The 22655-nt window shown below is 57.4% G+C and overlaps 11 protein-coding genes across 11 annotated transcripts; 7 read left to right on the top strand and 4 right to left on the bottom strand.

Moving 5' to 3' along the window:
- Nucleotides 1-566: 566 nt before the first annotated feature.
- SPRG_00425 (hypothetical protein) lies at nucleotides 567-1218 on the top strand. Its single transcript, XM_012338524.1, has one exon. The coding sequence runs from the start codon at nucleotides 600-602 to the stop codon at nucleotides 1158-1160; it is 561 nt and encodes a 186-aa protein (XP_012193914.1). The 5' UTR covers nucleotides 567-599; the 3' UTR covers nucleotides 1161-1218.
- A 1558-nt stretch (nucleotides 1219-2776) lies between these two features.
- SPRG_00424 (hypothetical protein) lies at nucleotides 2777-4327 on the top strand. The gene is made up of 6 exons (XM_012338523.1): nucleotides 2777-2879; nucleotides 2925-3017; nucleotides 3069-3197; nucleotides 3250-3491; nucleotides 3548-3834; nucleotides 3888-4327. The coding sequence occupies exons 1-6, from the start codon at nucleotides 2794-2796 to the stop codon at nucleotides 4281-4283; spliced, it is 1233 nt and encodes a 410-aa protein (XP_012193913.1). The 5' UTR covers nucleotides 2777-2793; the 3' UTR covers nucleotides 4284-4327.
- A 746-nt stretch (nucleotides 4328-5073) lies between these two features.
- Nucleotides 5074-6655, top strand: SPRG_00423 (hypothetical protein). Its single transcript, XM_012338522.1, has 7 exons — nucleotides 5074-5185; nucleotides 5237-5349; nucleotides 5405-5755; nucleotides 5807-5916; nucleotides 5968-6144; nucleotides 6200-6364; nucleotides 6415-6655. Exons 1-7 carry the CDS (start codon nucleotides 5094-5096, stop codon nucleotides 6613-6615), a joined length of 1209 nt encoding a protein of 402 aa, XP_012193912.1. The 5' UTR covers nucleotides 5074-5093; the 3' UTR covers nucleotides 6616-6655.
- A 311-nt stretch (nucleotides 6656-6966) lies between these two features.
- On the top strand, nucleotides 6967-8687 carry SPRG_00422 (hypothetical protein). Its single transcript, XM_012338521.1, has 8 exons — nucleotides 6967-7082; nucleotides 7141-7253; nucleotides 7304-7412; nucleotides 7469-7710; nucleotides 7763-7872; nucleotides 7923-8099; nucleotides 8150-8314; nucleotides 8372-8687. Exons 1-8 carry the CDS (start codon nucleotides 6991-6993, stop codon nucleotides 8585-8587), a joined length of 1224 nt encoding a protein of 407 aa, XP_012193911.1. The 5' UTR covers nucleotides 6967-6990; the 3' UTR covers nucleotides 8588-8687.
- A 360-nt stretch (nucleotides 8688-9047) lies between these two features.
- SPRG_00421 (hypothetical protein) lies at nucleotides 9048-9558 on the top strand. Its single transcript, XM_012338520.1, has 2 exons — nucleotides 9048-9404; nucleotides 9455-9558. The coding sequence occupies exons 1-2, from the start codon at nucleotides 9117-9119 to the stop codon at nucleotides 9485-9487; spliced, it is 321 nt and encodes a 106-aa protein (XP_012193910.1). The 5' UTR covers nucleotides 9048-9116; the 3' UTR covers nucleotides 9488-9558.
- A 21-nt stretch (nucleotides 9559-9579) lies between these two features.
- Nucleotides 9580-11313, bottom strand: SPRG_00420 (hypothetical protein; the record flags this gene model as incomplete). The annotated part of the gene is made up of 13 exons (XM_012338519.1): nucleotides 11195-11313; nucleotides 11064-11138; nucleotides 10953-11003; nucleotides 10838-10906; nucleotides 10736-10789; nucleotides 10661-10689; nucleotides 10569-10599; nucleotides 10475-10513; nucleotides 10385-10425; nucleotides 10044-10339; nucleotides 9835-9994; nucleotides 9685-9785; nucleotides 9580-9639 (listed from the first exon to the last, which is right to left on the bottom strand). The coding sequence occupies exons 1-13, from the start codon at nucleotides 11284-11286 to the stop codon at nucleotides 9580-9582; spliced, it is 1098 nt and encodes a 365-aa protein (XP_012193909.1). The 5' UTR covers nucleotides 11287-11313.
- Nucleotides 11314-11328: 15 nt separating this feature from the next.
- On the bottom strand, nucleotides 11329-12501 carry SPRG_00419 (hypothetical protein). The gene is made up of 4 exons (XM_012338518.1): nucleotides 12393-12501; nucleotides 12121-12343; nucleotides 11688-12065; nucleotides 11329-11635 (listed from the first exon to the last, which is right to left on the bottom strand). The coding sequence occupies exons 1-4, from the start codon at nucleotides 12482-12484 to the stop codon at nucleotides 11378-11380; spliced, it is 951 nt and encodes a 316-aa protein (XP_012193908.1). The 5' UTR covers nucleotides 12485-12501; the 3' UTR covers nucleotides 11329-11377.
- A 1544-nt stretch (nucleotides 12502-14045) lies between these two features.
- SPRG_00418 (hypothetical protein) lies at nucleotides 14046-15523 on the top strand (the record flags this gene model as incomplete). The annotated part of the gene is made up of 3 exons (XM_012338517.1): nucleotides 14046-14854; nucleotides 14897-15247; nucleotides 15294-15523. Coding segments are annotated over 3 exons (1340 nt in total), but the record flags the coding sequence as incomplete, so codon positions are not given.
- A 139-nt stretch (nucleotides 15524-15662) lies between these two features.
- On the bottom strand, nucleotides 15663-19242 carry SPRG_00417 (hypothetical protein; the record flags this gene model as incomplete). The annotated part of the gene is made up of 10 exons (XM_012338516.1): nucleotides 15663-15698; nucleotides 15790-15897; nucleotides 15945-16079; nucleotides 16131-16563; nucleotides 16612-17301; nucleotides 17350-17861; nucleotides 17908-18136; nucleotides 18201-18824; nucleotides 18875-19136; nucleotides 19185-19242. The coding sequence occupies 10 exons, from the start codon at nucleotides 19240-19242 to the stop codon at nucleotides 15663-15665; spliced, it is 3087 nt and encodes a 1028-aa protein (XP_012193906.1).
- A 658-nt stretch (nucleotides 19243-19900) lies between these two features.
- Nucleotides 19901-20427, top strand: SPRG_00416 (hypothetical protein; the record flags this gene model as incomplete). Its single annotated transcript, XM_012338515.1, has 1 exon — nucleotides 19901-20427. One exon carries the CDS (start codon nucleotides 19901-19903, stop codon nucleotides 20402-20404), a length of 504 nt encoding a protein of 167 aa, XP_012193905.1. The 3' UTR covers nucleotides 20405-20427.
- A 60-nt stretch (nucleotides 20428-20487) lies between these two features.
- Nucleotides 20488-22336, bottom strand: SPRG_00415 (hypothetical protein). Its single transcript, XM_012338514.1, has 5 exons — nucleotides 22207-22336; nucleotides 21936-22160; nucleotides 21823-21889; nucleotides 21612-21775; nucleotides 20488-21563 (listed from the first exon to the last, which is right to left on the bottom strand). The coding sequence occupies exons 1-5, from the start codon at nucleotides 22316-22318 to the stop codon at nucleotides 20536-20538; spliced, it is 1596 nt and encodes a 531-aa protein (XP_012193904.1). The 5' UTR covers nucleotides 22319-22336; the 3' UTR covers nucleotides 20488-20535.
- Between the last annotated feature and the right edge of the window lie 319 nt (nucleotides 22337-22655).

The following is a 22655-nucleotide window of genomic DNA, read 5'->3' as shown; positions in this document are numbered from 1 at the left end:
CCTCTCGTCCCGATGATGCATGCATCGCCTAGGAAGCACCAAGAATACTCTTGAGCGACAGGACCACCTTGTCATGCATATTGCAATGCAGCAGTGCTGTCCGAGACGTAGCGACCAGCCAAGAATGATCCAAACTAGTACATGCATCCTGTCGTCGTCGAACCCTTGACATCGCCGACAGACCAAAGAGCGGATGGTCTTTGCTATGTGATGCGGTCGCTCGTTGTGGTGAGCGCCATGGCCAAGAACGGCGATCCGACCATCTTGCCGACAGCCGAAACGTTGCAGGTTAGGTACAGCATTATCGCTGGCACGGGACCAAGAAGCTTCAGCGTACCCACAACGGTCCATGGAGCATGGGTGCAGTGGCAGCTCCAGCTAGTGTACCTCGTGCAAACGTGCAGGCTCGACCAGGCTGATGGAAGGTGGCGAGCTACGATGGCATTGCGAGCGGCTAGTAGAATTGAAGTGCCAGCACCCAACGCGATGATACATCGTGTTCTTAGCTCGGTGATTTCCGGATATCGACATCCGGATATCGATTGGTTCCCGTCCATTGTTTTGTGGTTTTGCATTTTCCTTCCCCGACGACGACGACGATGCTGAGCCGTCTCTCCTTGGTCCGCAGCATGGCTGCGCTCTCGCTCAAGGCGCCGATGATGCCGACGCTCCGTGCCATGTCCACGGCCGCCGAGGACATTGCGCTTCCGTCGTTGGAAGATGCGGCGGACAACTTCCGCACGGTGCGCACGATGAAGAAGGAGATCCGCGTGAGCCCGCGCAAGCTGACGCTGCTCGCGCAGCAGATCCGCGGCTTGCCGGCCGAGGAGGCGCTTACGCAGATGCACTTCTCGCCCAAGCGCAAGGCCGCCATTGTCAAGAAGACGGTCCAGAACGCGATCAACCTTGCCGACATCAACTTTGGCATCGAGCCCTCGAACCTCAAGGTCGCCGAGGCCTTTGTCAACAAGGGCCTCTTCTTGAAGCGCCTGAAGATCATGGGTCGCGGTCGCTCTGGCATCAAGCACCGCCCCCACAGCCACCTTACGATTGTGCTCGAAGAGTTTGACCCGGCCTCGAAGCCGATTAGCAAGACCAAGGCGCGCAAGCTTGCGCTCAAGGCGCAGGCAACGGCGCCCGTTGAGACTGCCGCCGAGTAAAGGAACTTACTGTAATAGAAGAAATAAGACACAAGCATTAGACGCCTGTACGATCGCCTACACGTCGTCATCTTGAGCTTCAAACACTCTTGCTGCCAGAGACGCAGCAACCAGAGGACCGGAGGAGCTCCAGGCTCAGCTATATATGCCACTTGCAGTGCAATTCAAGCCACTTTGGTCGACGACGATCTCGTGTCGGCGCTGTGTCAACCCGGCAACGACTCCCACACCGCGCCGGATATTGGGTAGTGCGAAGTCCTTGGGTCCTCCCTCGTGCACCAGTGACGGTTTAAGAACCCTTCTGCGCCAGAGTTTGTCCGTGGGAAAAAGGACTGAAAACCGTCAAGGATGCGACCAAGCACAAGTTCGAAGCCTGCGCGCCATGAAATTGTCCAGCTGCAATTCTGCTGTTGGCGAGTGAGGGCGGTGAGGATCGGTTGCGGCTCGTGCGGCTGCCAGTTGGCAGCATCGCGCATTGTATTGCATTTCTGCTCCAGCCCTTTCCTTACGCAAGCCCATTTGGTACTGGCGACACGATTCTCTACGGTCGCACCACCACTACTTACTGGGTCCCACATATCGTCCTCCACTCTTCTCTTCACAGCGCCAATGCTATTGGAGGTACTAGTAGGGATTTTTAGCATCGTTGAGACCAACCCGTTCACGACACTGTAGTGGACGTGGCTCGAGCACTGGTAAGACGAGCCAGAGCCCGTCAAACTCGAAGACGACGTCCCTCTGCACCCTGCTCGCCACCCTTTCACTATGAGAGCAGACTAAACTGTAGTCATCAACGCAAACTACGATGAACCTGCTATCACCAGTATACACGCAAAAAGCAACTGCCTATCCATCCTGCTCCAATGCTAAGGAGGGTTCGATGGTGGGGGTGACAAGCTCGCAGTTAACACTCCAACGCGTCGACGCCTTCGATTTAATGCGCTCAAAACGGCAATGCAGTATCGCAAGAGGTGGTGTTGAAGCCGCGCCTCCGATGATTTCGAAGGTTCCATAACGAGCCGACGCCTAGCCCTCGCACGGTCGACACAGTGGCTCCAATCACACACGCTTGAAGTTGGCGCCGACCTTCAACGCCCAGCGATCCAGCAACATCTTGGCTTGAGAGACCACATGCATTTTCCAAGCTTGAGCAGGCTACGCCACACAAAACGAAATGTCGAAAAAGGGTATCCCGCATTCTTTCGCGGGGTACACGGTCGCGCCAAGACGCTGCCCTCGTCATGCGTCTTGCATCGTGTGCGGGACGCTGCATCATTTTACATCGTATTTAATGGTCGAGCTGTGGGTGCCGGTGCACTATTCGCAAGGGCACCGAGAGAGGAGTCTGTATCCTTGCGTAGCACGACCGAAAATCGAAGGAACGCGACTGTTGTGTGGCGTCAGGGCTAGTAGTACTCTGATACCAAGTACGTAGTATGTACTCGAGTATGACTGTACGGTGGCAGGTGCTTGATGGTTCCATCGACGGCGCCTGTCGCTCGGCAAATGGTCGTCTGTGGACGCCTCCTGCAACATGCAACGCACCCTTTTTTGTCTAAATTGAAAGTGTGTGTCACACGTGAACCATCCCGCGCGTTCCGGTGCATTTGGCAATTGCAAGCGTCGTGCACACATGTGGAAGCGGTTTACCGAGTCCAAGCTCGCGGTCGGGCTCGTCATTTTGATCCTCTCGCGGACCGTCGACCGCGTCTACTACACGTACTCGCTTTTTCATCAATGTATCTTCAACATCCTCCGTCGTAGGCGCATCACGTACGAGTACAATGACTTTTTATGGTACTTTGCCAACATCATTTGCCCGATTTCGTACATTGTCACGTCGTGGCCCGTCGTGTGGTAACCTCTCTCTTACGCGCGAATCGCGTGCTCAAATTGAGTGATTTGCAGGTACAAAATGTGGTTTACGGACGAAATCACACCCGAAATGCGCGCGTTCCCGCACTACAAATTCATGATCATGGGTCTCTTTGACACTCTCTACAACCTCCTCTCGTCCTTCCCAACGCCGCACATTGGGTATTGTCTGCTTTGTTTTCCTCGATTTTGGACCCATAAAATTTTGTCGTAGTGGCAACCTCGCCAACGCGCTCAACCAGCTCAACCTGCCGTTCAACATGGTGCTCTCGTTCATCTTCCTCGCCACGCGCTACAAGAAGATGCACATCCTTGGCGCTGTCCTCGTCTTGTACGGTGCCCTCGTCTGCATGATCCCCGTCTTCCAAGGTCAAGCCGCGGCCAACATGCCCGACCCGACCGCCGGCTGGATCCTTCTCTACATTGTCAGCCTTCTTCCGGCCGCGGGCTCCAACGGTACGCATTGGCCACAACGCGTTCTGTCGTCTGATTTCTGGTTTGGATGCATCTAGTCTACAAGGAAATTGGCTTGAAGGACGTCGATTTGGACATCTGGTACACGAACGCATGGGTCAGCTTCTACCAAGTGGGCTGGGGCCTCTTGACGATCTGGACGATCCGCTTTGACGCGTTCTGCGACCCGCCCGTGGAATGGATGGACTTTCCGCACTACGTCACGCAGGCCCACGAGTGCTTCTTGGGCAATCCCGCCGAGTTTGGTGGCAAGACGATTGCGTGTGACCAAGGCGTCTTTGGGACGTTCCTTCTCTACATCTTCTTCAACGTCGTCTACAACCAGGTACATTATTGTCCTCGTCGTCGAGGCATGGGCTCATGTGACGGATTGTGCAGTTGATGCTGTACATCTTCAAGGAAGGCAGCAGTGTCCTTTTCGTCGTCTCGTCGGCAGTTTGCCTCCCGCTCACGGACATTCTGTACATGGTGCCGTTCCTTGCGGGGCCCCAAGCGACGCAGTCGTTTACGATCTTTGACGGCTTTGCGCTCTTCATCCTCATCATTGGCATGCTCATCTACCACTCGGAGAAGGAGGAGCGCGTCGACACGGCCGACGGCAAGCTCCTGGCCAAGTCGCCCATGTTTTCGTCGCCCAGCATGCGTCAAGCACAGATCATGCGCGGGAAGCGCACCGGCAACTACCGCCAGATCCCGGCCTTCAAGAAGAAGCTCGCGTCGCCGCACCGGTCCAAGTACGGCGCGGCTGCGGCAACCGACGACAATATTGTCTAGAGTGCCAAGTGAACTATCAATTGTTCAATACACAATATTTTGACTTGAACACAAACGTTTTTTGCGTGCGAGCACGGCATGTAACAATCAATCGGACTACACACGCACGCCGAGTCGACGAGGGCAGTGACGGTGTACATTGCATTCGTTGGCTTCAAGATCTGGCGCAAAAGAGGAAGAGCCGATCCAGCTCGCTCGTCGGGCGTTTTGCAAGGTGTCCTGGACACAGTGACACTTGACGCAGCTGAGTTTCCTGACGCATCGTTCCTTTATGGCCCTTGCTGCGTCGACATACCGGTGCGCCGCACCTGGCTATCGTCGCGCTTACTTGTACCGCAGCTGCGTACGAAAGGCGCGCTGAATTGTCGCTCGCCGCGACACTCGAGGCGGCTGGCATGCAGTAGCCAGCCCTGCGCAGCACTAATCCGCTTAGTTATGACGCTCGCCTTGCTCGCTCCAGCAAAGGTATCGGTAGCAGAAGGTGCCACGGGAACCGACCGTTCCCTCCTCCGATCGTATCCAGGTCTGTAGCCAATGGCATCGCGGCGGTGGTCGACACCGTGCTTTTACACGTCGGAACGTTCCATTTTTGTTTTTCACCTTGCGTGGCCGACGCTAATGTCTGGTCCCAATCAAATCCCACGGTGTGAAATCCAAAAGAGCCGGCACCATCTTGTAAAATGGCACCAACCAAAGATATCTGTTGTTTTGTATGGCGACCGCAAATTAATATACTCGATTCACTGGGCATTACTCTCAATTGGTACTTCAACTGCGACTGCAGTCGCCAATTTGCACCAGGAAGGACACATGGGCGTCGCCAAATTCGTGTCCGAGTCCAAGCTCGGCATTGCCCTTCTCGTGCTCGTGCTCACGCGCTGCGTGGACCGCGTCTACAACACGTACGACAATGTTGTTCCAACGCGATGAAAATAATTCTGGTGGTTTTCTAGGCGCATCACGTACGAATTCGTACAATTTTTGTGGTACTATTCCAACATTATCAACCCGATCGCTTTCCTCTTCTTCGCATGGCCCGTCGTGTGGTACAAGCTGCGCTACACGAGTACGCATTTTCCGTCTTTGTCGTATGTAAAATATGAGATTGACGTGCGACTTAGACGACATTTCGCCGGAAATGAAGGCGTTCCCGCACTACAAGTTTGCGATCATGGCCTTTCTCGACATGTCGGCCAACCTCTTGTCGACCGTGCCGACGCCGCACATTGGCGGGAACCTCAGCAACGTGCTTGGCCAAGTCAACCTTCCGTTCACGATGATTCTCTCGCATCTCTTCCTCAAGACGTCGTACAAGAAGGCGCACATCATGGGTGCCACCATGGTGCTCTACGGCGCGCTCGTGTGCATGATTCCGATCTTCCGCGGCGAAGTCGCTTTGAACTCGCCGGACCCGAGCGTGGGTTGGATCCTCCTCTTTGTGTTTTCGTGCGTCCCGAACGCTGGCGCCAATGGTACGCTTTCCATTTTCATTTCTGATTTGTTTCTTATTTTGTCTTTCTTAGTGTACAAGGAAATCGGCCTCAAGGACGTCGACCTCGACGTGTGGTATGCCAACGCGTGGGTGAGCACGTACCAGCTTCTGTGGGGCGTCGCGACCATGTGGACGATCCGCGTACGGTGCCAGACTCTTCGTAGCTTTGTCTCACACTCGTTGCGAAACTAGATCCAAGCGTTCTCCAACCCGACGGTTGAGTGGGCTGATTTTCCGAGCTACGTCGAGGCTGCGCACAACTGCTTCTTTGGGAACGAGGTCACGTTCAACGGCGTCACGTCGACGTGCGATGGCAGCATCTTTACCATCTACGTCCAGTACATCGTCTTCAACATCGCCTTCAACATGGTACTGATCGCGCTTCGACACGCCCGCTTGACGATTATTTGTATGGCTTGCGTAGTTGATGATGTACATTTTCAAGGAAGGCAGCAGCGTCCTCTTTGTCTTCTCGTCGGCGGTCTGCCTCCCGCTCACGGATCTCTTGTACATGGTGCCCTTCCTCGCCGGTCCCCGTGCGTCGCAAAAGTTTACGATCTTTGACGGCTTTGCGCTCTTTATCATTGTCGTACGTATCCCCTTCGGCTCGCGGCAAGGACACTCAACTGACTCGATTAGATGGGCATGCTCGTGTATCATTCCGAAAAGGAAATCCGCGGCACGGGCAACGACCGGGTCACCAAGTCGCCCATGTATGCGTCGCCGAGCGTCCAGAAGCTCAAGAGCAACCTCCAGCACAAGCGAGCGATCAAGCAGACCAAGCAGCGGTCCTACTCGGGCGGCACCTACGGCGCGATCGCGCAGGAAGATCACGTCTAAGGTCCTTTGGATCCACCAAAAGAATCTTCCAATTCTGGTCTCTATAGCGCGAAAGCGCCTTGTCTTCTCTATCGCAAGCATCCTACCGTAGATCCCATCAGGTATCACATGGTAGTAGAGCTGAGAGGGTGTTCTCTTTGAAGCTTGAACAAAGCGGGGTCAGGAATACATGCTGCTCCTTTGGGGCTCCAAACCCCGCCAAAGATACCAGCGCCGTCGGTCGCATCATCCTCGTCGGGCGATGTGGCAACGCTTGCGAACAAACAACGGTCGTGTGACGATCTTGGCATACTGAGTGCGAGTCTAAGATATCTTTGCACTTTTCGTCGCCGCATCGAAGATCAGTGGCCAATTCGTTCCATACCCGAAAGCAGAATGGGCTTGCGGGAGCTCGTGCTCGAATCCAAGCTCGTGCTTGCCGTCGTCGCGCTCGTCCTGGCCCGATGCATCGACCGTGTCCTCAACACGTACATCCTCCTCCTCCTGTGGACTCGAGTCTCTGGGTCGCTCATGCGAATCGACTAGCCGCATCACGTACGAGTATACACCGTTCCTGTGGTTTTTCGCCAACATCATTTGCCCCGTCTCGTTCCTCTCCATCTCGTGGCCCATCGTGATCTACAAGCTCCGTAAAACAGGTTTCTCCATCCGAACGCTCTGGAAAGGATGCCTTATGCGGTACTGCTAGACGACATTACGCCCGAGATGCGCGCCTTTCCCCATTACAAGTTTGCGATCATGGCCTTCTTGGACATGGCCAGCAGCTTCCTCGCGACGCTGCCGATGCCGCACATTGGGTACCGCATTCGAACGTCCTCGATAGCACCATCTACTAACGTGGCGGTCGTACTAGCGGCAACTTGGCCAATGTCCTTGGGCAAGTGACGCTACCGCTCAACATGCTGCTGTCGATGGTGTTTCTTCAAACACGCTACGAGCGGTCGCACATCATCGGTGCCACCATGGTGCTCTACGGCGCGCTCGTGTGCATGATTCCGATCTTCCGCGGCGAAGTGGCCTTGAACTCGCCAGATCCGTCGTTTGGCTGGCTCCTCCTCTATGTCTTTTCGATGGTGCCTGCTGCGACCTCGAATGGTACATACGCTCCTTTTATGGCAACCCGACGAGAAATCTTGTGTGTGTATAGTCTACAAGGAGATTGGCTTGAAGGACGTCGATTTGGACATTTGGTACGCGAACGCCTGGGTCAGCACATATCAAGTGTGCTGGGGAATCGCAACAATGTGGACGATTCGGGTAGCGTCTCTCTCGTGTTTCTTGTGCGCAAAATTGACATATGAAGATAGTTGCCCGCGTTCTCCGACCCGGCCGTTGACTGGCACGAGTTTCCCGCGTATTTACAGTCGGCGACGAGCTGCTTCTTTGGCAGCAACGTGACCTTCCATGACACGGACATGGCGTGCTCCACCGATATCTTCCCCACGTTTCTCCAGTACATCCTCTTCAACATCGTCTTCAACACGGTAGTTGACCGTCATCGCATGGGCACGATCGTCTTATGTCTGCATACTAGCTCATGATGTACGTCTTCAAGGAGGGCAGCAGCGTGCTCTTCGTCATCTCGTCGGCGGTCTGCCTCCCGCTCACCGATATTTTGTACATGATCCCGTTCATCGCGGGCCCCAAGGCGTCCCAGGCGTTCACCATCTTTGATGGGTTTGCGCTCTTCATCATTGTGGTACGTCGACATCTTGTCCATATTCGATCGAGCAAATCTCATTTACGCGTCGACTAGATGGGGATGGTGGTCTACCATTCGCAAAAGGAAACGCGCGGGAAAGACAATCTGTCCACGTCGCCCATGTACGCGTCGCCGAGTCTCCAGCGCATGCGCTCCAGCATGGAGCACAAGCGCAGCCGGAAGCAAGGCTACAAGAAGCTCCTGCGCACGATGACACCGACGCGCGCCGGCAAGTCGGCCATGTACGGTGCCACCGACACGGTCGTGTAGCTACTTCCAGACTTCGGGAACCATCGCGCGGTTCGCGATCTTTCCGATAGCGTTCCATGCTGGCAGTAATCTAATTGCACGCAACTTTGCATATCGTCAATCAACTTTGCATATCGTCAATCAGGCCTGGACGAAAATAGGTAAAACAATATGGGAGTTTCGAGCAGCGCAATGATATGCTTGGGTATCCCGCCATCATGATCTGTCTACATGCCACGTTGACGTGCGCGCCTGGCCAAAGACATTTTGATATGGGACGGTAAAGGCGGATCGTTTGACGGTACACAGCACAGGTAATATAGCTCAGGTAATACATAGTGACGGGTGTGCAGTGGCGTGAGTATAGACAACCTGGGATTGGATGGCGCGACATGACGTTCGCGACTCATCGCTGTCGAGTATCCGGATGCACTTCAGAAAGGCCGCGACGCACGAATTTGGTTGCTGTATACTATACAAATCCATATATACGAGGAGGACACCAGGGAATAACCTCAGTTTGCCATTTGACGCCTACCCACCAACTACCATGTCCGCCCTCGTCCTTGTTGAAAGCGAAGAACACTTTGCCAAGCTCATTGACGCCGAGAACGTGACCGTCGTCATGTTCAGCGCGCCGTGGTGCGGCAACTGCAAGCTCGTGCACTCGAAGCTCGTCAAGCTGGCCAAGGAGCTCACGGACGTGACGTTCGCCAAGTTCGACACGACGCAGTTCGAGGAGCTCGCGATGGACCTCAACGTCTCGGCGCTCCCGACCTTCAAGATCTACAAGTCGGGCGCGATCCTCAAGGACTACACGGGGTCCAAGTGGGAAAAGGTACCGCCTTCAGACCCGCATTCATTTTCCTGACCATTCTCATTTGCTAGATTGACGAGCTTATCCGCGCCGCCCTCATCTAAGCGACATGGACACACGTTTGCTAGTTTTTGCTATATATATCCACACCAACCCCAAATGGGATTCGAAACCTTGTTGTTTCTTATCCAGGCATCTAAAAGCGGAATGCCTCGACGGCGAAGTGGCGCAGAATGACGTGGAGCTCGAAATGCACCTGGGACACATGAGGAACAGAACGGTCCACGCTGCTGTGCCGTACCTGGCCTGATGCGATGGTGCGAAGCCGGCACCGATCTGCCCACGCGCTGTTGAACACGACGTCGTCGCAGAGAAGCTCCGTCGTTTGGCCCAAAAAGAGTGCTAACCACAGTTCTCTTCGCACACGCCTCGCGACAGTCGAGCCGTCTACCTGCCAGCTCTTGATGTTCCGAGCCCAAGGGGCGCCAAAGTCCAATCGTCACGAGGTGGTGCCCCGGCGACGACGGCACGTGGGAAAAACCGTACCCGCAGACGTGTGCCCCACCGTGCTCGTCGACGGTCCACACTTGGACAAGCAGTCGCGGCCAGCCCTACCACAGCTCGTTCGGAGCCAGAGCGGTAGCTTTCGTGGCATTTCACCTGCATGGAAAAGGTCGTCCAGAGCACATCGATGGGATGGGCCCAAATGACATCGTCGCCGGTGCTCGGTGTGTCGACGTGGGTTTGGCCAACTTCTTTGCCACACACGTGTTGCCACGCCTCGCCATAGTCGACTCGCCACTTGCACACGTAGCCGACTCCAGCTTCAAAGCCTGAGCCGCCGACGAGGTCGCCGAGAAGGTGCACTTCGGGCTGGTTCTGTGGCGTGACTTTTCGAAGGACCGCGGAGCCCGCGTCTTTACGCACACGATGCAGCGGCTGGCGGTCCGATTCGGCTAGCTTTGTGTTGCTATATTCCCATGTAAGATTCCAAGGAGTACCGGCGTTCTTGTCCATTGTCAATGTCGCGCTCGGCGTTGAGCTACGCGGTTAGGGTAAGGTGAAAATGCCATGCAGGCTTGTGTGTGTACGCTGGGTCGCTGTCGTTGTGTGTTGCTGCCATGCTTAGCCTACGAAGGAGCAGATACGGTCTCAACACATACCGCCGTCATATCAAATGTATACGCGGACGGCAATGGAGCTTCGTCTCGGGCAGCTAGGTAGGGTCCTCTTTAAATTAAAGACGGCCGAAAAAGAGGTCGACCGACCGCACATACCGTTGGCGTCGGCGGATGGGGCGTGGTCACTAGAAGCATGATATATTTGGCAACTTTGCAACACTTCCTACGTACCTACGAGGATCCTTCTTGCCAAAGAGCATGTTGCGAAACGACTTGCTCGACGGGCTACGTAAATCCATTCGACATCGTGTTCACTAAGGTTCACGACGCAACCTGTTGCGTTGCAGCCGTTGCGGCGATGTGCTCGCGCCGTCTTGTGCGCCGGGAGGTGGTTTGGACTCGCTAACACAAATATGTTGACTCCGTAACGTGTACACGGAGTGCTCACGTGGCCACAATAGTGTCTTTGGCCGAGCTCTCGTCTTTCAACGACGCCTTTCTACGATCCCATGGTGGGAACCTCGACATTGAAGATCAAACGCTTGTATAAATACCGTACTCTTCGTGCTGCTTGGGCGGCGACCGCTTGGGGACGAGGTCCCGGAACGACTTGCGCGATTTCAGCGTCGGTCGCCTAGACACATCGGGTCAATGCGATACCGAGCACGTTTGATGCAGTAAGCCAGAGACGCGTCCGTGTCATTGGAAATGGAATCGGCCGCGGCCATGGGCTGAGGCGCCTTCCCCGCGTCGCCGCCCAGCTTCCGCAGGGACCGCTTCATGTACCCCAATCTTCTTCTGGCGACCGTTCCAACTTGCGAAAACACTGTTTCAAACACTGTATTGAAAAGCACAGGATTGCTGCATCTCTCATCATTTGCGAAGACGGGCAAACTGCGTAAAGAGCTCCTTGGAGACGGCGTCGTTGAGCATGTCATCACGCGTCGGCGCGCGCTGGTGCGTCGCTTCAAACGCCTCCTTCCACGCCTCCAGCTCAGCTTGGACACGGCGGAGCTTGTCCGTGCGAGTTTCCGGTGGTGGCAGCGCGGCGGGGGCCTCGTTCAACAGCGGCTGACACAGAACGCTCATGACCGCACGCTTTGTGATCTCGCCAGCCTCCGATTTAGACACCTACATAGCACAAGAAGATGGGAAAATGCCAAGTAGGTGCTACTCGCGGTACCTTCAAAAGGGTTTGCTCAGCACCAGCGTAGCCCAGGGCGACAACGAGACCGCCGTTCGGGTTGAGTTGGCTCGCGAGCGCGTCAACATGGTCCATGCTCTCAACAGCAACGCCAATGTGGATGCAGTCGTACGTGACGCCGGGTGCCAAAATCGACGACGTGCCCGAGCTCGCTTCCCACGCAATCGTCGATTGCAGCTTGGCCTTGGCGACGTTGCGCTGCGACAGCTCGAGGAGCGACGGCACAATGTCGACGCCCGTGACGCGCCCGGCGTCACCGACGAGGAGCGCCATCGCCGCGGTGAGGTAGCCCGACCCACACCCGACGTCAATCGCGTGATGGCCTGGCTGGAGATGCGGCTCGAGCAGCTCAATGACCTACGCCATTCGGCGCAAACGATGTGCAAGTGTATCGAGCTGGCGTAGGCAGTACCTGCGCGTGCTGCTGCGGTGTCGAAATCGTGGCGATGGTCCCGATCTTGAGCGGTCGGTTCGCGTACGTGTCTTCGGGTGGCGACGGGTGCAGCGTAAAGTCGCCGCGATCTAGCTTCCGGAATACGTCTTGCACACGCGGCGTCGTGAGGACACCGGCCTTGACTAGGCTCTCGACCAAGCTCGCTTGCGACGTGCCACCGATCGAGTGGCCCATGTTCATGCTGTCGCAAGCAGCTGAGCCCATCGTAGGCGCAAGCATCAACGTGCTACCTGATCAAGAGATCGTCCGACATGCCGTTGAGCACGGAGAACGACCGACGAATTGTGCCCCGCAGCGCGGAGATGTGGCGGGTCGCGAGCATGCTGCGGCCAAGACGAGCGATTCGCAATGGCTCGGCACGGAAATAGTATGGGATACGTCAAGCGACGTAAATAGTGTGTTGAAAGGACTATCGGTGATTGGCCGTTGTGAATTGTCGTAAATGCACTGATTGGTTGCAGGGGCCACACGGAAAAAAATTCCACCAATCATACGGCGTGTTTTCCATCAGATCATCGGATCCGTAGGTGAATCAATCCGCGCGTGCGTGAAATCCAGGCACAAAGCTCGTCCAGCATCCAACGCTCCGACTGCAACCCGACGATGAACTGCATCACGATTGACAAGCATGGCCACTGCTTCCTGGAGAAGACGACGCCCGACCTCACGATCTGCGATGGAGTCGACCGCAGGCACCCGACGCGAAGTGGCAGCGACATGGAGATGGGGCGTCCCAGGTTCATGTGCTCTTGCACGCCGTCGTGATGGCGGCCTCTACGACCGCTCCCACGCAGCCTGTCTCGCCACGATGGCGGCAGAAAAGTCCCAGTCCGTCCCCTTCCCTCGTAAGAGAAAGCGCAGCGACCAAAATCTTCTTGTCGAGGCCTTGCCTCCGGTACCGTTCCCTGGCAACTCCCGTAAGAGCCTCTTCCACTGTGAGCACGCCAACGTGCATCTTCCTATCGTTAACGCCATCAAGAAGGACATGCCCTTGACGCTACGAGGATCAATCATTGTGCGTGTTCCACCACGATCTCATGCGACCCCTTCCACAAGGTCCGCAACAGCATTAGGCAACGCGTCGTATTGGGCTTACGCCTACGATAACTCTGACACCTCGTTCGTCTTGGATCGACTGCGTGTCATTCGTTGAACTGGTTGCGTCGGCTCTTCATCATCAGTAGTGTCACCCGAGTTTTTTGGACGGTGACCGGGGCAAACAATCAGGCCCCTCAAGCGGTAGGAGCCCAAGTGCTTGCAGCCGCCGAGCACGCTGCTAAGCCAGTTGGGCTCCAGTACTTGCAAAGGCGCGCAAAGGTAAATGGCGTCCGCGCGACCCAACCACCAGAGGCCCATGTCCTCCATGTTGACGTCGCTGTCTCGGGATAGTGCGCTTGAGATAATACCTACGAGCACGGATATCAGCGGCCCCACCGAGTCTTTTGGGACTCTCACATTGGCTACATTATCCGGATATGGCTTCCCGAGCTCATCAACTGCTTGCATGCAAGCTTGTCGCGTCAAGGAAGCCCAGTGAATCACTGGGCTCTCTTGGCACATCACTGACAGTGCTGTTGTAGTACGATGGACATCTACTTGCGTGTAAATAGACATTGTAGGCTCTCGCGTTAAGATTTGGAGCATCGACGCTTGCATCTGGCGCTAATCATTGCCCTGCTGTACGCCACTTGTATAGGCACTTGTATACCGGGCATGATGAGGGCACGGGGCCGTGGGGTCTCATCACAGACAGTCGTGCACGCTGCTACGTGTTGCGTGCGATTAGCCACCTCGTCCAGCATCCGGATACTGGTGATGAGCGACCGGACGCGAGCGACGTAATCATGGCCCGTAGAAGGCCGGCCAGTCCATTTCCGCTTTGGCCATGCACCAGCGCAAGCAGACGACTAGCGTGGCGGCCGCGCCGGCCGCTAGCCCCGAGCCCGCGAAGAAGGCCTTTAGCTACGAGTTTGGCGGCCCGCTCGGCGCCGTCTTTATCATGCTCATCCTGCCCGCGGTCGTCGTCTTCCTCGTCCGCGGCTGCAACGCGTCGTACTGCGTCGACAACCGCTTCGACTTTGCCGAGCTCTACGCGCAGGTGACGGCGCCGATCGTAGCCTCCGAGTTTGTCAACGCCAATGCGATCGCGGTCGTCTTTGGCTGGTTTGGCTTCCAAGTGCTCCTCGAGCGGCTTGTACCCGGCGCGTACCACGACGGCGTGCTCCTCCCGACCAAGACGCGCCTCACGTACAAGGTCAACGGCCACGTGTGCTTTTGGCTCTCGATGGCGGCGGCGGCGGCGCTCCACGTCTACGTCACGCCGCTCTCGTACGTCTACGACCACTACCTCCAGCTCGCGGTCGGCTCGATGCTCCTCTCGGGCGCCATTAGCATCTTCGTCTACCTCTTCTCGTTCCGCGCCAACGACGTGCTCTGCGCCGAGCAAGGGTCGTCGCCGTCGCACGTCTTCAACTTTTTCATTGGCCGCGAGCTCAACCCGCGCAGCGCGCTCACGCAGACGTTCGACCTCAAGTACTTTTGCGAGCTCCGGCCGGGCTTGATTGGCTGGGCAGTTCTCAACCTCGGCTTGCTCGCCAAGCAGTACGAGCTCCATGGCGAAGTCACGCTCTCGATGGCCAGCGTCGTCTTTTTCCAAAACCTCTATGTCTGGGACGCGCTCTTCCATGAAAAGGTACGAATTGTATCAAGGTATCAACCTCAGATTGCCTCTTAGTGCGTCTTGACGACCATGGACATCACAACTGACGGGTTTGGCTACATGCTCGCGTTCGGCGACATGATGTGGGTCCCGTTCACGTACACGCTCCAGGCGCGCTACCTCGTGGACCGGGACCCGCACCTGAGCGCCGCGAGTCTCGCCGCCATCATTGCGCTCAACATCCTTGGGTACGCCATCTTCCGCGGCGCCAACGCGCAGAAAGATGCGTTCCGCACCGACCCCAACGGCGCCAACGTCGCGCACCTCAAGTTCCTGGCGACCAAGCGCGGCACGAAGCTGCTCATCTCGGGCTGGTGGGGCATGGCCCGCAAGATCAACTACACGGGCGACTGGTGCATGGGCCTGGTACGTTCCATACTTCAAGGATATCAAAAACCTCAGCATGCTCTAGGCGTGGTGCGCGTACTGCGGGTCGGGCACGCTCCTGGTGTATTTTTACGCGATTTACTTTGCCATTTTGCTCGTCCACCGCGCCTTCCGTGACGATGCCGCGTGCCACGAAAAGTACGGCGACGACTGGACCACGTACAAGGCGCACGTCAAGGCCATTTTCATCCCTCGCGTGCTCTAGTCTTCCTTCTCGAAGCGCAAATAGAGTTCTTTGGCGACGAGCCATCCGAGGATTTCGTCGTGCGTCGCGGTGTCGAGGTACGGGCCAAGCACCCGGATCGCGTCCAGATACAGCGCTTTGGACCACGGACACTTGTGGATGCTGCGGTAGAGGACCTTGGTCGCGCGCTCAACGCACCCCACGTGCACTTCAAAGCGGAGGTAGAGCCGCCAAAGCACCGCACACCTACGCGATCATTCGATACGCGTCTCGAGACGGAAGAGAACGCATACCCTTCGGAGCGCCAACTTGCGTGGGAGAGACCATCTTCAAAGACCTGGCGAATGCGCTGGATGGCGACGGCGCCCCACGCGTGGCGCGCACAGCACGCCGCGTCGCTCGGCCCCGCACGGTACAGCTCTGCGAGCAGCGCGAGCAGCCAGAGCTACCGTTGCAAGAGTCAACAAAAAAGTCGTCAACCGACGAAAGTACCTGGGGCGAGGGCGCGTCAAAATGCTTTTGCGCGGCCTGCACCGCGCCTTGGACGAACCGCCGCACTTGTTGGCCCATCGTGTTTTTCTTCTCTGCGTCCACAAAGAGCGAGATAAACACCGACTGCGATGGCACCTACTCGACGGCACGTGCAGCAATCTCACTCGTACACGAGGTTCTTCGTACCGCCGAGACGGCCAAGTGGGTGCCCAGGCGCCACAGCTTGGGCGAGGCGCCGGCGCGGAGAAGCAAGTCCAAGCCCGCTGCAAGAAACCACTGGCGCGTGACACCGACGGCCGTCGGTTCATCATCTCTTTTTTGACCCGGTCGTGATGCTGTTTCAAGAGCGTCGAGCGATGTGCGAAGACGCGTGAGGAGGAGCTCGCGCGCACACCCGCCAAGAACAAACTCCACCAGCAGTGCGTGGTAGAGACACAATGCCGCAATGGGCACACTACTGGCGGTCGCCTGCGTCTCGGTGCCAAGCACATCCAAGGCAGCTTGAACGTCTCGCTGTGTGCTTTGGCGCAAACGAGCCTGCATCGTCGGTGTCAGCAGCGCGCTTAAAGGCGTCTTTTGCTTCTTAAGCCGTTTACAGGCTTTCGAGAGCGACTCGGCCCTACGTGATCGTCAACACGCGTGCAATTGCATCGATCAAGCAGCGTACGTCGGGTCGTACGCGGCGTAGAGAAGGTAGATACACTGCCAGAAGCAGCTACCGTCGTCCGTTTGGTTGAGCGCGAGGCGAAGGCGCCAGTACGCAAAGCGGTGGATCTCGAGCGTCGTGGCCGCGGACGCCGCTGTCTTTTCGCAGATGCGCGTCGTCATCTTGTCGTTGCCGAAGCGCCACTCCATGTACGCATAGCGCTCGTAAAGCCTGAACGACGAGGTTTCGCGCGACAGCACGTGTTTGGCAAAGGTGCGCGCGGGCTCATACTCGCCAAGATGTCGTCCAACATGCGTCTCGAGGTCGAGGGCCATGACGAGGCAGTCGATGCGCTGTAGCTGCGCGTAGCCGCGGAGAAGAAGCCGCCGCGCGTACTCGAGCTTGGACGGATCCAAGAGCGTGTCGCGCGCCACGACGATGCGGTCGTGGAGGATTGTGTCGAGCATATCGCGCGCATTGATCGGCGGCGGTGCGTCGCTTTGGAAGAAGGCAGCGCAGAGAGTTTCGAGTGCAGTCGTATCTGCATCCAGCGCGTCCGAGTACATGTATTCGGGCGCGCTAAATCTCGGGCGTACGCCGACTTGTGCGAGGAGTGCGAGAAAGAGCTGCACGTGCATCGTCGGCTGCACGGTGAAGAAAAAGGGCTGGATCTCGTCCAAGAGCAACACACGGTCGGGCTGCGCGTCGATCCTATACCAGTCCATTTCAATCTCCATACTAGTGCAGGAGGGTAGGTACAGTGGTGCGTCCGCGGGGTCGTTCGGGCGCAGCGGGCGCCACTGCGTCGCCGCGAGCAAGTCCTCTTCGAGCAGCAACATCGCGTGCTCGTTGTCGTCGCGCAGCCGATCGTACGCAAGGCGTTCGTCCACGTGGGTGTTGGCTGCCTTCTTCTTGTTCTTATTGGACGGAAGGATGTCGTCGACCAGTGGCTGGTCGGACCGAAGCTCGCGCAAGATACGCTCGTACTCGGCGGCGTCTTCGGCGTCCTTGATGCGCACGCGGTGACCATGGATGTTGCTCCACACATAGCCTTCGTCTTGATCGCCGTCGTCGTTCTCCTCTCGCTTGGACGAAGATCTCTCGTCATAGAGGGCATCGAAGCCGCGATCCTCTGCACTCTCGGGCAGATGGTGCGGCAGCTTGCGCAAGTGCAGAGGCGGCTGCGACGCTTCCAGCGACCGTTCGCTGCGCTCTTGGACGCTTGCGAGAAACGTCTCCATGGACGGCAGCGCCGTTGAGAGAGGTGGCACCTACGAACGCGATCGGATCGTTCGAAATGAGGTGCGACGTACGTACGTTGCCGGTATCGAGCCCGCGCTCGCCCCACCTAGAGCCACCATGTTGCTCCCAGTGCGCTGCAAACTCGGTCGTTGCATGTGGCGACGGATAGTTGACGTTGAGCTCGAGGAGTGCTTGGAGCAGCCCCATGCTGCGCTCTACGTACCCGCTCTGGGCCTCCATGCGGCAGAGAAGCGTCGCAAAATGGACAAGCGTCGCGTCGCGCACGTCGGACGCCACCGAGCACCTACAGCACCAATGTCGATGTCATTACAGACCATTGGGAAAGAATTAAATCGTAAAACACGTACATTTGAACCGACTGGATCATGCGGGCAAAGAGGTCCCGTAGCGCCGCGACCGAGAAGGCGCTGAACTGCATCTGCTTGCGCTGGAGCAAGTGCAGCCATGCGTCCGCGTGCTCGGGGTGCGCCAACACGCTGCGCTCGAGCTCGGCGATGATGTCGGCTTCGTCCGAGCGCTGCATGCAGAGAAACCATTGCAGCTGCAAGAGCTCGTCGGAAGTGGGGTTGGCTTGCATCGCGCGCGACCAGATCGCGACTTGCTTCTCGAGAAGGAGCGCGCGCTGCTTGGTCTTGGATTTCATGTCGTCCAGCGCGTCGGCTTGCACGTGCATGTAGGCGAGCCAGAGGCCGACGTTGGACGGGTCCTGGCGCAGTGCGGCGTTGAAGTGCTTGTTCTGCGCCACCACCCGCGCCTCGCGCCGCTGGCTCTCGAGCTCTGCGTCTTCGTCGCGAATCGGCGTATACGGCTCGAGCGCAAGGAAGGGCGGCGCAACGCCGTCATCGGCGTTGGCTCGTTCGCAACGCACGCGTGGGAGGTGCAGGGACAGCGCTGAGAGCGTGTGCTTGGCGTCAAAGTAGCGCAGTGACGCGTCGTCGTCCAAGTCGCGCTTGCGCTTGAAGAGGTGGTACCTAGGCAAGAGAGAAGGCTCGTTGGGGGAATCCTAGCGAGCTCGTCGTACCGGGGCACGTCGGCCGCGTTGAGCGTGCCGTAAAAGAGGTTGTCCTTGTCCTTTCCATGGTCAATCTCGTAGAGCTTGTCGACCTTAGAAGGAACGATAGGCCGCTTCGGCGCGAGAGCCCGCGGCTCCTCGGTACGACGCGCAGGCGTGGGCAGCGCGACTGGACCGGCGGGCGGCCGCGATGGAGCCACAGGTGTAAACCCTTCGTTCGCATCCTCATCATCGTCGCCGGCCTTGTAGCTCTTGCCCACATTCAGCCATGCTACATATGCGATCCACATGAGGTCATGCTCGGTTCTTCGACGCCTACCTATCGCCTTGGCCTCTGTCGGCGCTGTCGGCTGCGTCGCGCGGCCTGCCGAAAACATCGCTTGTGGCCGTCCGGAAATTAACCGGACAAGTTGCCAAGATCCATGTCGTGCCCCGGGGTCCACGAACGGTCGCTTGCTTGGTATCCAAAATCAAGGCCGTGTGGCAAGTTGCGCGGTCGAGGCTGCGATCCGAGCAAAGGCGCACTATGGAATCGCGAGGTGGTGCAACGGTCTTGCCATCGCAGGCATCTGGGAGAGAGCACCCCCTTTTCTGAAATGGAACGACGACCCAGCACCCAGCACGATCGGATCAATCGCGCGTGTTGAGATCGAATAAGGAGATGCAAGACGATTCCAAAGCGCATTTGAAATTGAGTTTGACGTTGATATTCAACATGGCTGGACGTCGTTTCTGGTCGCAGACTACCTTCCCAACCTGGTGGCGTCATGATCGCTCGGCACCAATCATGCAGAGAGAGTCGACGGACGCACAATGGTAATAGTGCTGCCCAACCTCCACTAGGGTCTAGGGCTACTGCATACGTTGAGCCTAACGTTCGGGGGAGATGCCTATCCTGTGTCCAGCGTCGGTCCGTCAAGAACGTCGAGTTCGAATCCCAACGCGCGTCTTGTTCGTTTGCGGTTCGGAGATTGTGGAAGCCAACGCCTTCAACGACCGAGTTACGACGTCTGTCCCCAGAATCCAATTTCCTCGATGAAGATTTCCGCTCTCCTCGCTTGCGCCGCGCTTTCGTTGGCGCCGACCGCGTACGCTGCGTGCTGCGCGGTGTGCACAAGCCAAGTGGCCGCCAGCATTTGCTCCAACAGCGACAAGACCAACCGCGTCGCTCGGTTCCCAACCAACTGGACGGTCCCCTACCCGTTCCAGCTCGTGTCGCGTACGTTATCGCACGTGGCCAACTTTTCGACGACCGGTGACTTCCGCGTCATCAACAGGGCAACGAACAAGGTGACGTGGTCGGCCAACTCGGGCTACAGCGATGTGGCCGACGCTGAGTATGCTGGCCAAGTGCTGCAGATCCTCAACACGGGTCAAGTCGTCGTGTACGACGTCAACGAAGACATTGCTTCGTGGATCCCTGACATGTTTCCCGTCGACCAAAAGGACTTTTGCGCCATCATGCAGGACGACGGCAACTTTGTCATCTACGACCCGGGCTGCCGTCCGGTCTGGGCCTCCAACACGTATGGCAAGTAGGCATTCCAACATAATCTTAACGCACTTTGCTCCTTTGTTTCGTGTCAAGACCCAGACTGTCGAGATACGACAAAGCACATGGACCGCAAGTTACCAGCTTTGATTTACCGGTGCACATGAGGACGACTTCGTTATGCATTCGGATTCGCGCCATGTTGTGGCTGCTGCTGCTGTTGTTGCTGCTGCTGCTGCAGATGGTGCTGGTAGTGCAGAGTCGCTTGGTGTTGAGCTGACGGGGTCGTTGGGTGCGGATGGTGTCCTCGCTGCTGCTGCGCGTACTGCGCTTGTCGCTGCTGATGCTGGTGCTGCGGGCCGTACGGGGCATACTGGACCTGCGACGGGTGATGTTGCAGCTTTGGCGTTGGTTGCTTCTGAGATGGCTTCTTCGGTGCCGGCTGCTTGTGTGCGGGTTGCTTGGACGGGGCCGGTTTTTGGGGGACTTGCTGCTGATTCGAGTGTTGATGCTGGTACTGCTGGTGTTGTTGCTGCTGCTGCCGTTGCTGCTGTTGATGTTGTTGTTGTTGTTGCTGCTGCTGCTGTTGTTGTTGCTGCTGCTGTTGGAACTGCTGCTGGCGCTGTTCTTGCTCTTGGTGCTGAAGATTCTGCGGCGATCCCGTCGTAAGACGAGCTTTCTCATACAAGCGATAGCGAAGGCACTCGCGCTGGAAGCGCTCGAGGTCCTGCATCGCGAGCTGCTGGCACTTGGCCAAAACGGCGGGTGATGCACCCTGGAAGAGCTGCTGCAGAACGTGAATATCTGTCACTGAGCGCTCGACGTAGAGGTCCTTGAAGTAGTCGAACGCGCCAGACGCGGGCACGGGCCGCGGCGGCACCTGCGGCGGCAGCGACAGCAGCTGCTTTACGGGCATCGTGCTCTTCTGCGCAGCAAACGTCTCGAGCTTGCGGCGCTTTAGGAATTGCTCTGCGACCACATGCAGCGGCGCGTAGCTGCCTCTGGCTTCGTCCGTCTCGGCCCGTGGTCGCTTCTCGTACCCGTTGGGGTGGTACGTCGGGTACAGGCGCAGCGGCTCGGCGTCAGGTGTCGGCTTGACGGGCTTGGGCGACGGTGTCACGCGGGGCTTGGCGCCCACGTTCTCAAAAAGGCCCTTGGTCTGCATCACCGGCTGGATCTTCTCGGTCTTGTCGTTGAGCTTGAAGGCTATAGAAGCATCGATAGATGACCAACTTGTCAAGAAAAAGAGTCGACCTGCGCGCTTGTGCTCCAAGATCTCAGCCGTCGCGCCGAGGTCCTCTACGTCCGAGTCGGGCGCGAGCGCGTCGTCGTCGCTGTCTGACGCGGCGCCCGAGAGGTCCATTCCATGCGGCGGCACGTCTTCGTAGGCGAGAAACTTCCAGAGCTCTTGGCAAGCGCTAATGCAGGGACGTCAAGGCATATTGCCGTGGGCGTCGTACGGTACCGAGGCCGCCACTGCAATTTGTGCTTGGACGCCATCTTGGCGGCAACGTCGTCCCAGTTGATGGCAACTACACCGCCAGCTGGATTTATCGCACGCAGAAGAAGCCATTTTACCTGGAGGCTTGGCGTCGGCCATGCTGCCGCTCAGCTTGGCGTTCATTTGGTCGAGGATCTCACTGCACATGAGGTTGGCGTCTGTGACGGTGTACCGTCCGAGGATCTTCTCGCGGCCAAAGTTGGACGACGACTTGCGCAGAAGCGGGTGCGTCGGCGACACGCGCGGCGCGGCCTCGGCCGTTGGCGGCGGGACCTGGGCGGTCGGGCCGTCGTCGTTGGCGCCTACGACGACGCTGCTTGAGAAAGGCCAAGTCGCGTGCGAGCCTACTCGCAGTGTCGAGAGGACTCAGCGCCGCGATATGCGCCTCCTTGTTGCTGTCGGGCGCGGCGCTTCGGCGCGTCGTCATTGGCACCGGCGGCGATGGCACGCTTGTGGGCATCCGGTCAACAACCCGTGGTATTATTGTCCCCTGTTTAAAACAGGTCGAGCACTGTTTTTATCTCGGACCCGCTCATTGGTCAAAATGCACGCAGGAGCGTTGCTCGACAACGGTAAAGTTGTCGATCGTTCCAAAGACAGAACGTGTCGTCTTAGAGGGTCTTCATGGACGAGCTATTAGGGTACGTAGTCCAGCATGCCTCGCCACCGTCGTCGCGGAAAAGAGTGGGATCGCGTCAAGGTTATTGGCATGGACGATTCGATTGGCATGAGTTGTTTCGAGGTTGGGTCGTTTGCTGAAACCAAGTGCACAACGAAGAAAGTCGGCTTTCCAGCGA

The sequence above is a fragment of the Saprolegnia parasitica genome, assembly GCF_000151545.1.
Source record: "Saprolegnia parasitica CBS 223.65 unplaced genomic scaffold supercont2.1, whole genome shotgun sequence".
NCBI classification, from domain to species: Eukaryota; Oomycota; class Saprolegniomycetes; order Saprolegniales; family Saprolegniaceae; genus Saprolegnia; species Saprolegnia parasitica.
The sequence above is the reverse complement of the archived record's forward strand: the minus strand, read 5'-3'. Positions and strand labels throughout refer to the sequence as shown.

What these genes read in the sequence shown, in the direction of transcription:
- SPRG_00425 (XM_012338524.1), top strand. Translation starts at nt 600, where the DNA reads ATGCTGAGCCGTCTCTCCTTGGTCCGCAGCATGGCTGCGCTCTCGCTC.
- SPRG_00424 (XM_012338523.1), top strand. Translation starts at nt 2,794, where the DNA reads ATGTGGAAGCGGTTTACCGAGTCCAAGCTCGCGGTCGGGCTCGTCATT. An exon ending in TCCGGCCGCGGGCTCCAACG is followed by an intron (nt 3,492 to 3,547) that starts GTACGCATTGGC and finishes GGATGCATCTAG; the next exon opens with TCTACAAGGAAATTGGCTTG. An exon ending in TCAACGTCGTCTACAACCAG is followed by an intron (nt 3,835 to 3,887) that starts GTACATTATTGT and finishes CGGATTGTGCAG; the next exon opens with TTGATGCTGTACATCTTCAA.
- SPRG_00423 (XM_012338522.1), top strand. Translation starts at nt 5,094, where the DNA reads ATGGGCGTCGCCAAATTCGTGTCCGAGTCCAAGCTCGGCATTGCCCTT. An exon ending in GTGGACCGCGTCTACAACAC is followed by an intron (nt 5,186 to 5,236) that starts GTACGACAATGT and finishes GTGGTTTTCTAG; the next exon opens with GCGCATCACGTACGAATTCG. An exon ending in CGACCATGTGGACGATCCGC is followed by an intron (nt 5,917 to 5,967) that starts GTACGGTGCCAG and finishes TTGCGAAACTAG; the next exon opens with ATCCAAGCGTTCTCCAACCC.
- SPRG_00422 (XM_012338521.1), top strand. Translation starts at nt 6,991, where the DNA reads ATGGGCTTGCGGGAGCTCGTGCTCGAATCCAAGCTCGTGCTTGCCGTC. An exon ending in CTGCCGATGCCGCACATTGG is followed by an intron (nt 7,413 to 7,468) that starts GTACCGCATTCG and finishes CGGTCGTACTAG; the next exon opens with CGGCAACTTGGCCAATGTCC. An exon ending in TCAACATCGTCTTCAACACG is followed by an intron (nt 8,100 to 8,149) that starts GTAGTTGACCGT and finishes TCTGCATACTAG; the next exon opens with CTCATGATGTACGTCTTCAA.
- SPRG_00421 (XM_012338520.1), top strand. Translation starts at nt 9,117, where the DNA reads ATGTCCGCCCTCGTCCTTGTTGAAAGCGAAGAACACTTTGCCAAGCTC. An exon ending in CGGGGTCCAAGTGGGAAAAG is followed by an intron (nt 9,405 to 9,454) that starts GTACCGCCTTCA and finishes CTCATTTGCTAG; the next exon opens with ATTGACGAGCTTATCCGCGC.
- SPRG_00419 (XM_012338518.1), bottom strand. Translation starts at nt 12,484, where the DNA reads ATGCTCGCGACCCGCCACATCTCCGCGCTGCGGGGCACAATTCGTCGG. An exon ending in TCGGACGATCTCTTGATCAG is followed by an intron (nt 12,344 to 12,392) that starts GTAGCACGTTGA and finishes TGCTTGCGACAG; the next exon opens with CATGAACATGGGCCACTCGA. An exon ending in CACCGCAGCAGCACGCGCAG is followed by an intron (nt 12,066 to 12,120) that starts GTACTGCCTACG and finishes CGAATGGCGTAG; the next exon opens with GTCATTGAGCTGCTCGAGCC.
- SPRG_00415 (XM_012338514.1), bottom strand. Translation starts at nt 22,318, where the DNA reads ATGCCCACAAGCGTGCCATCGCCGCCGGTGCCAATGACGACGCGCCGA. An exon ending in GGCCGACGCCAAGCCTCCAG is followed by an intron (nt 21,890 to 21,935) that starts GTAAAATGGCTT and finishes CTGGCGGTGTAG; the next exon opens with TTGCCATCAACTGGGACGAC. An exon ending in CTTGGAGCACAAGCGCGCAG is followed by an intron (nt 21,564 to 21,611) that starts GTCGACTCTTTT and finishes ATGCTTCTATAG; the next exon opens with CCTTCAAGCTCAACGACAAG.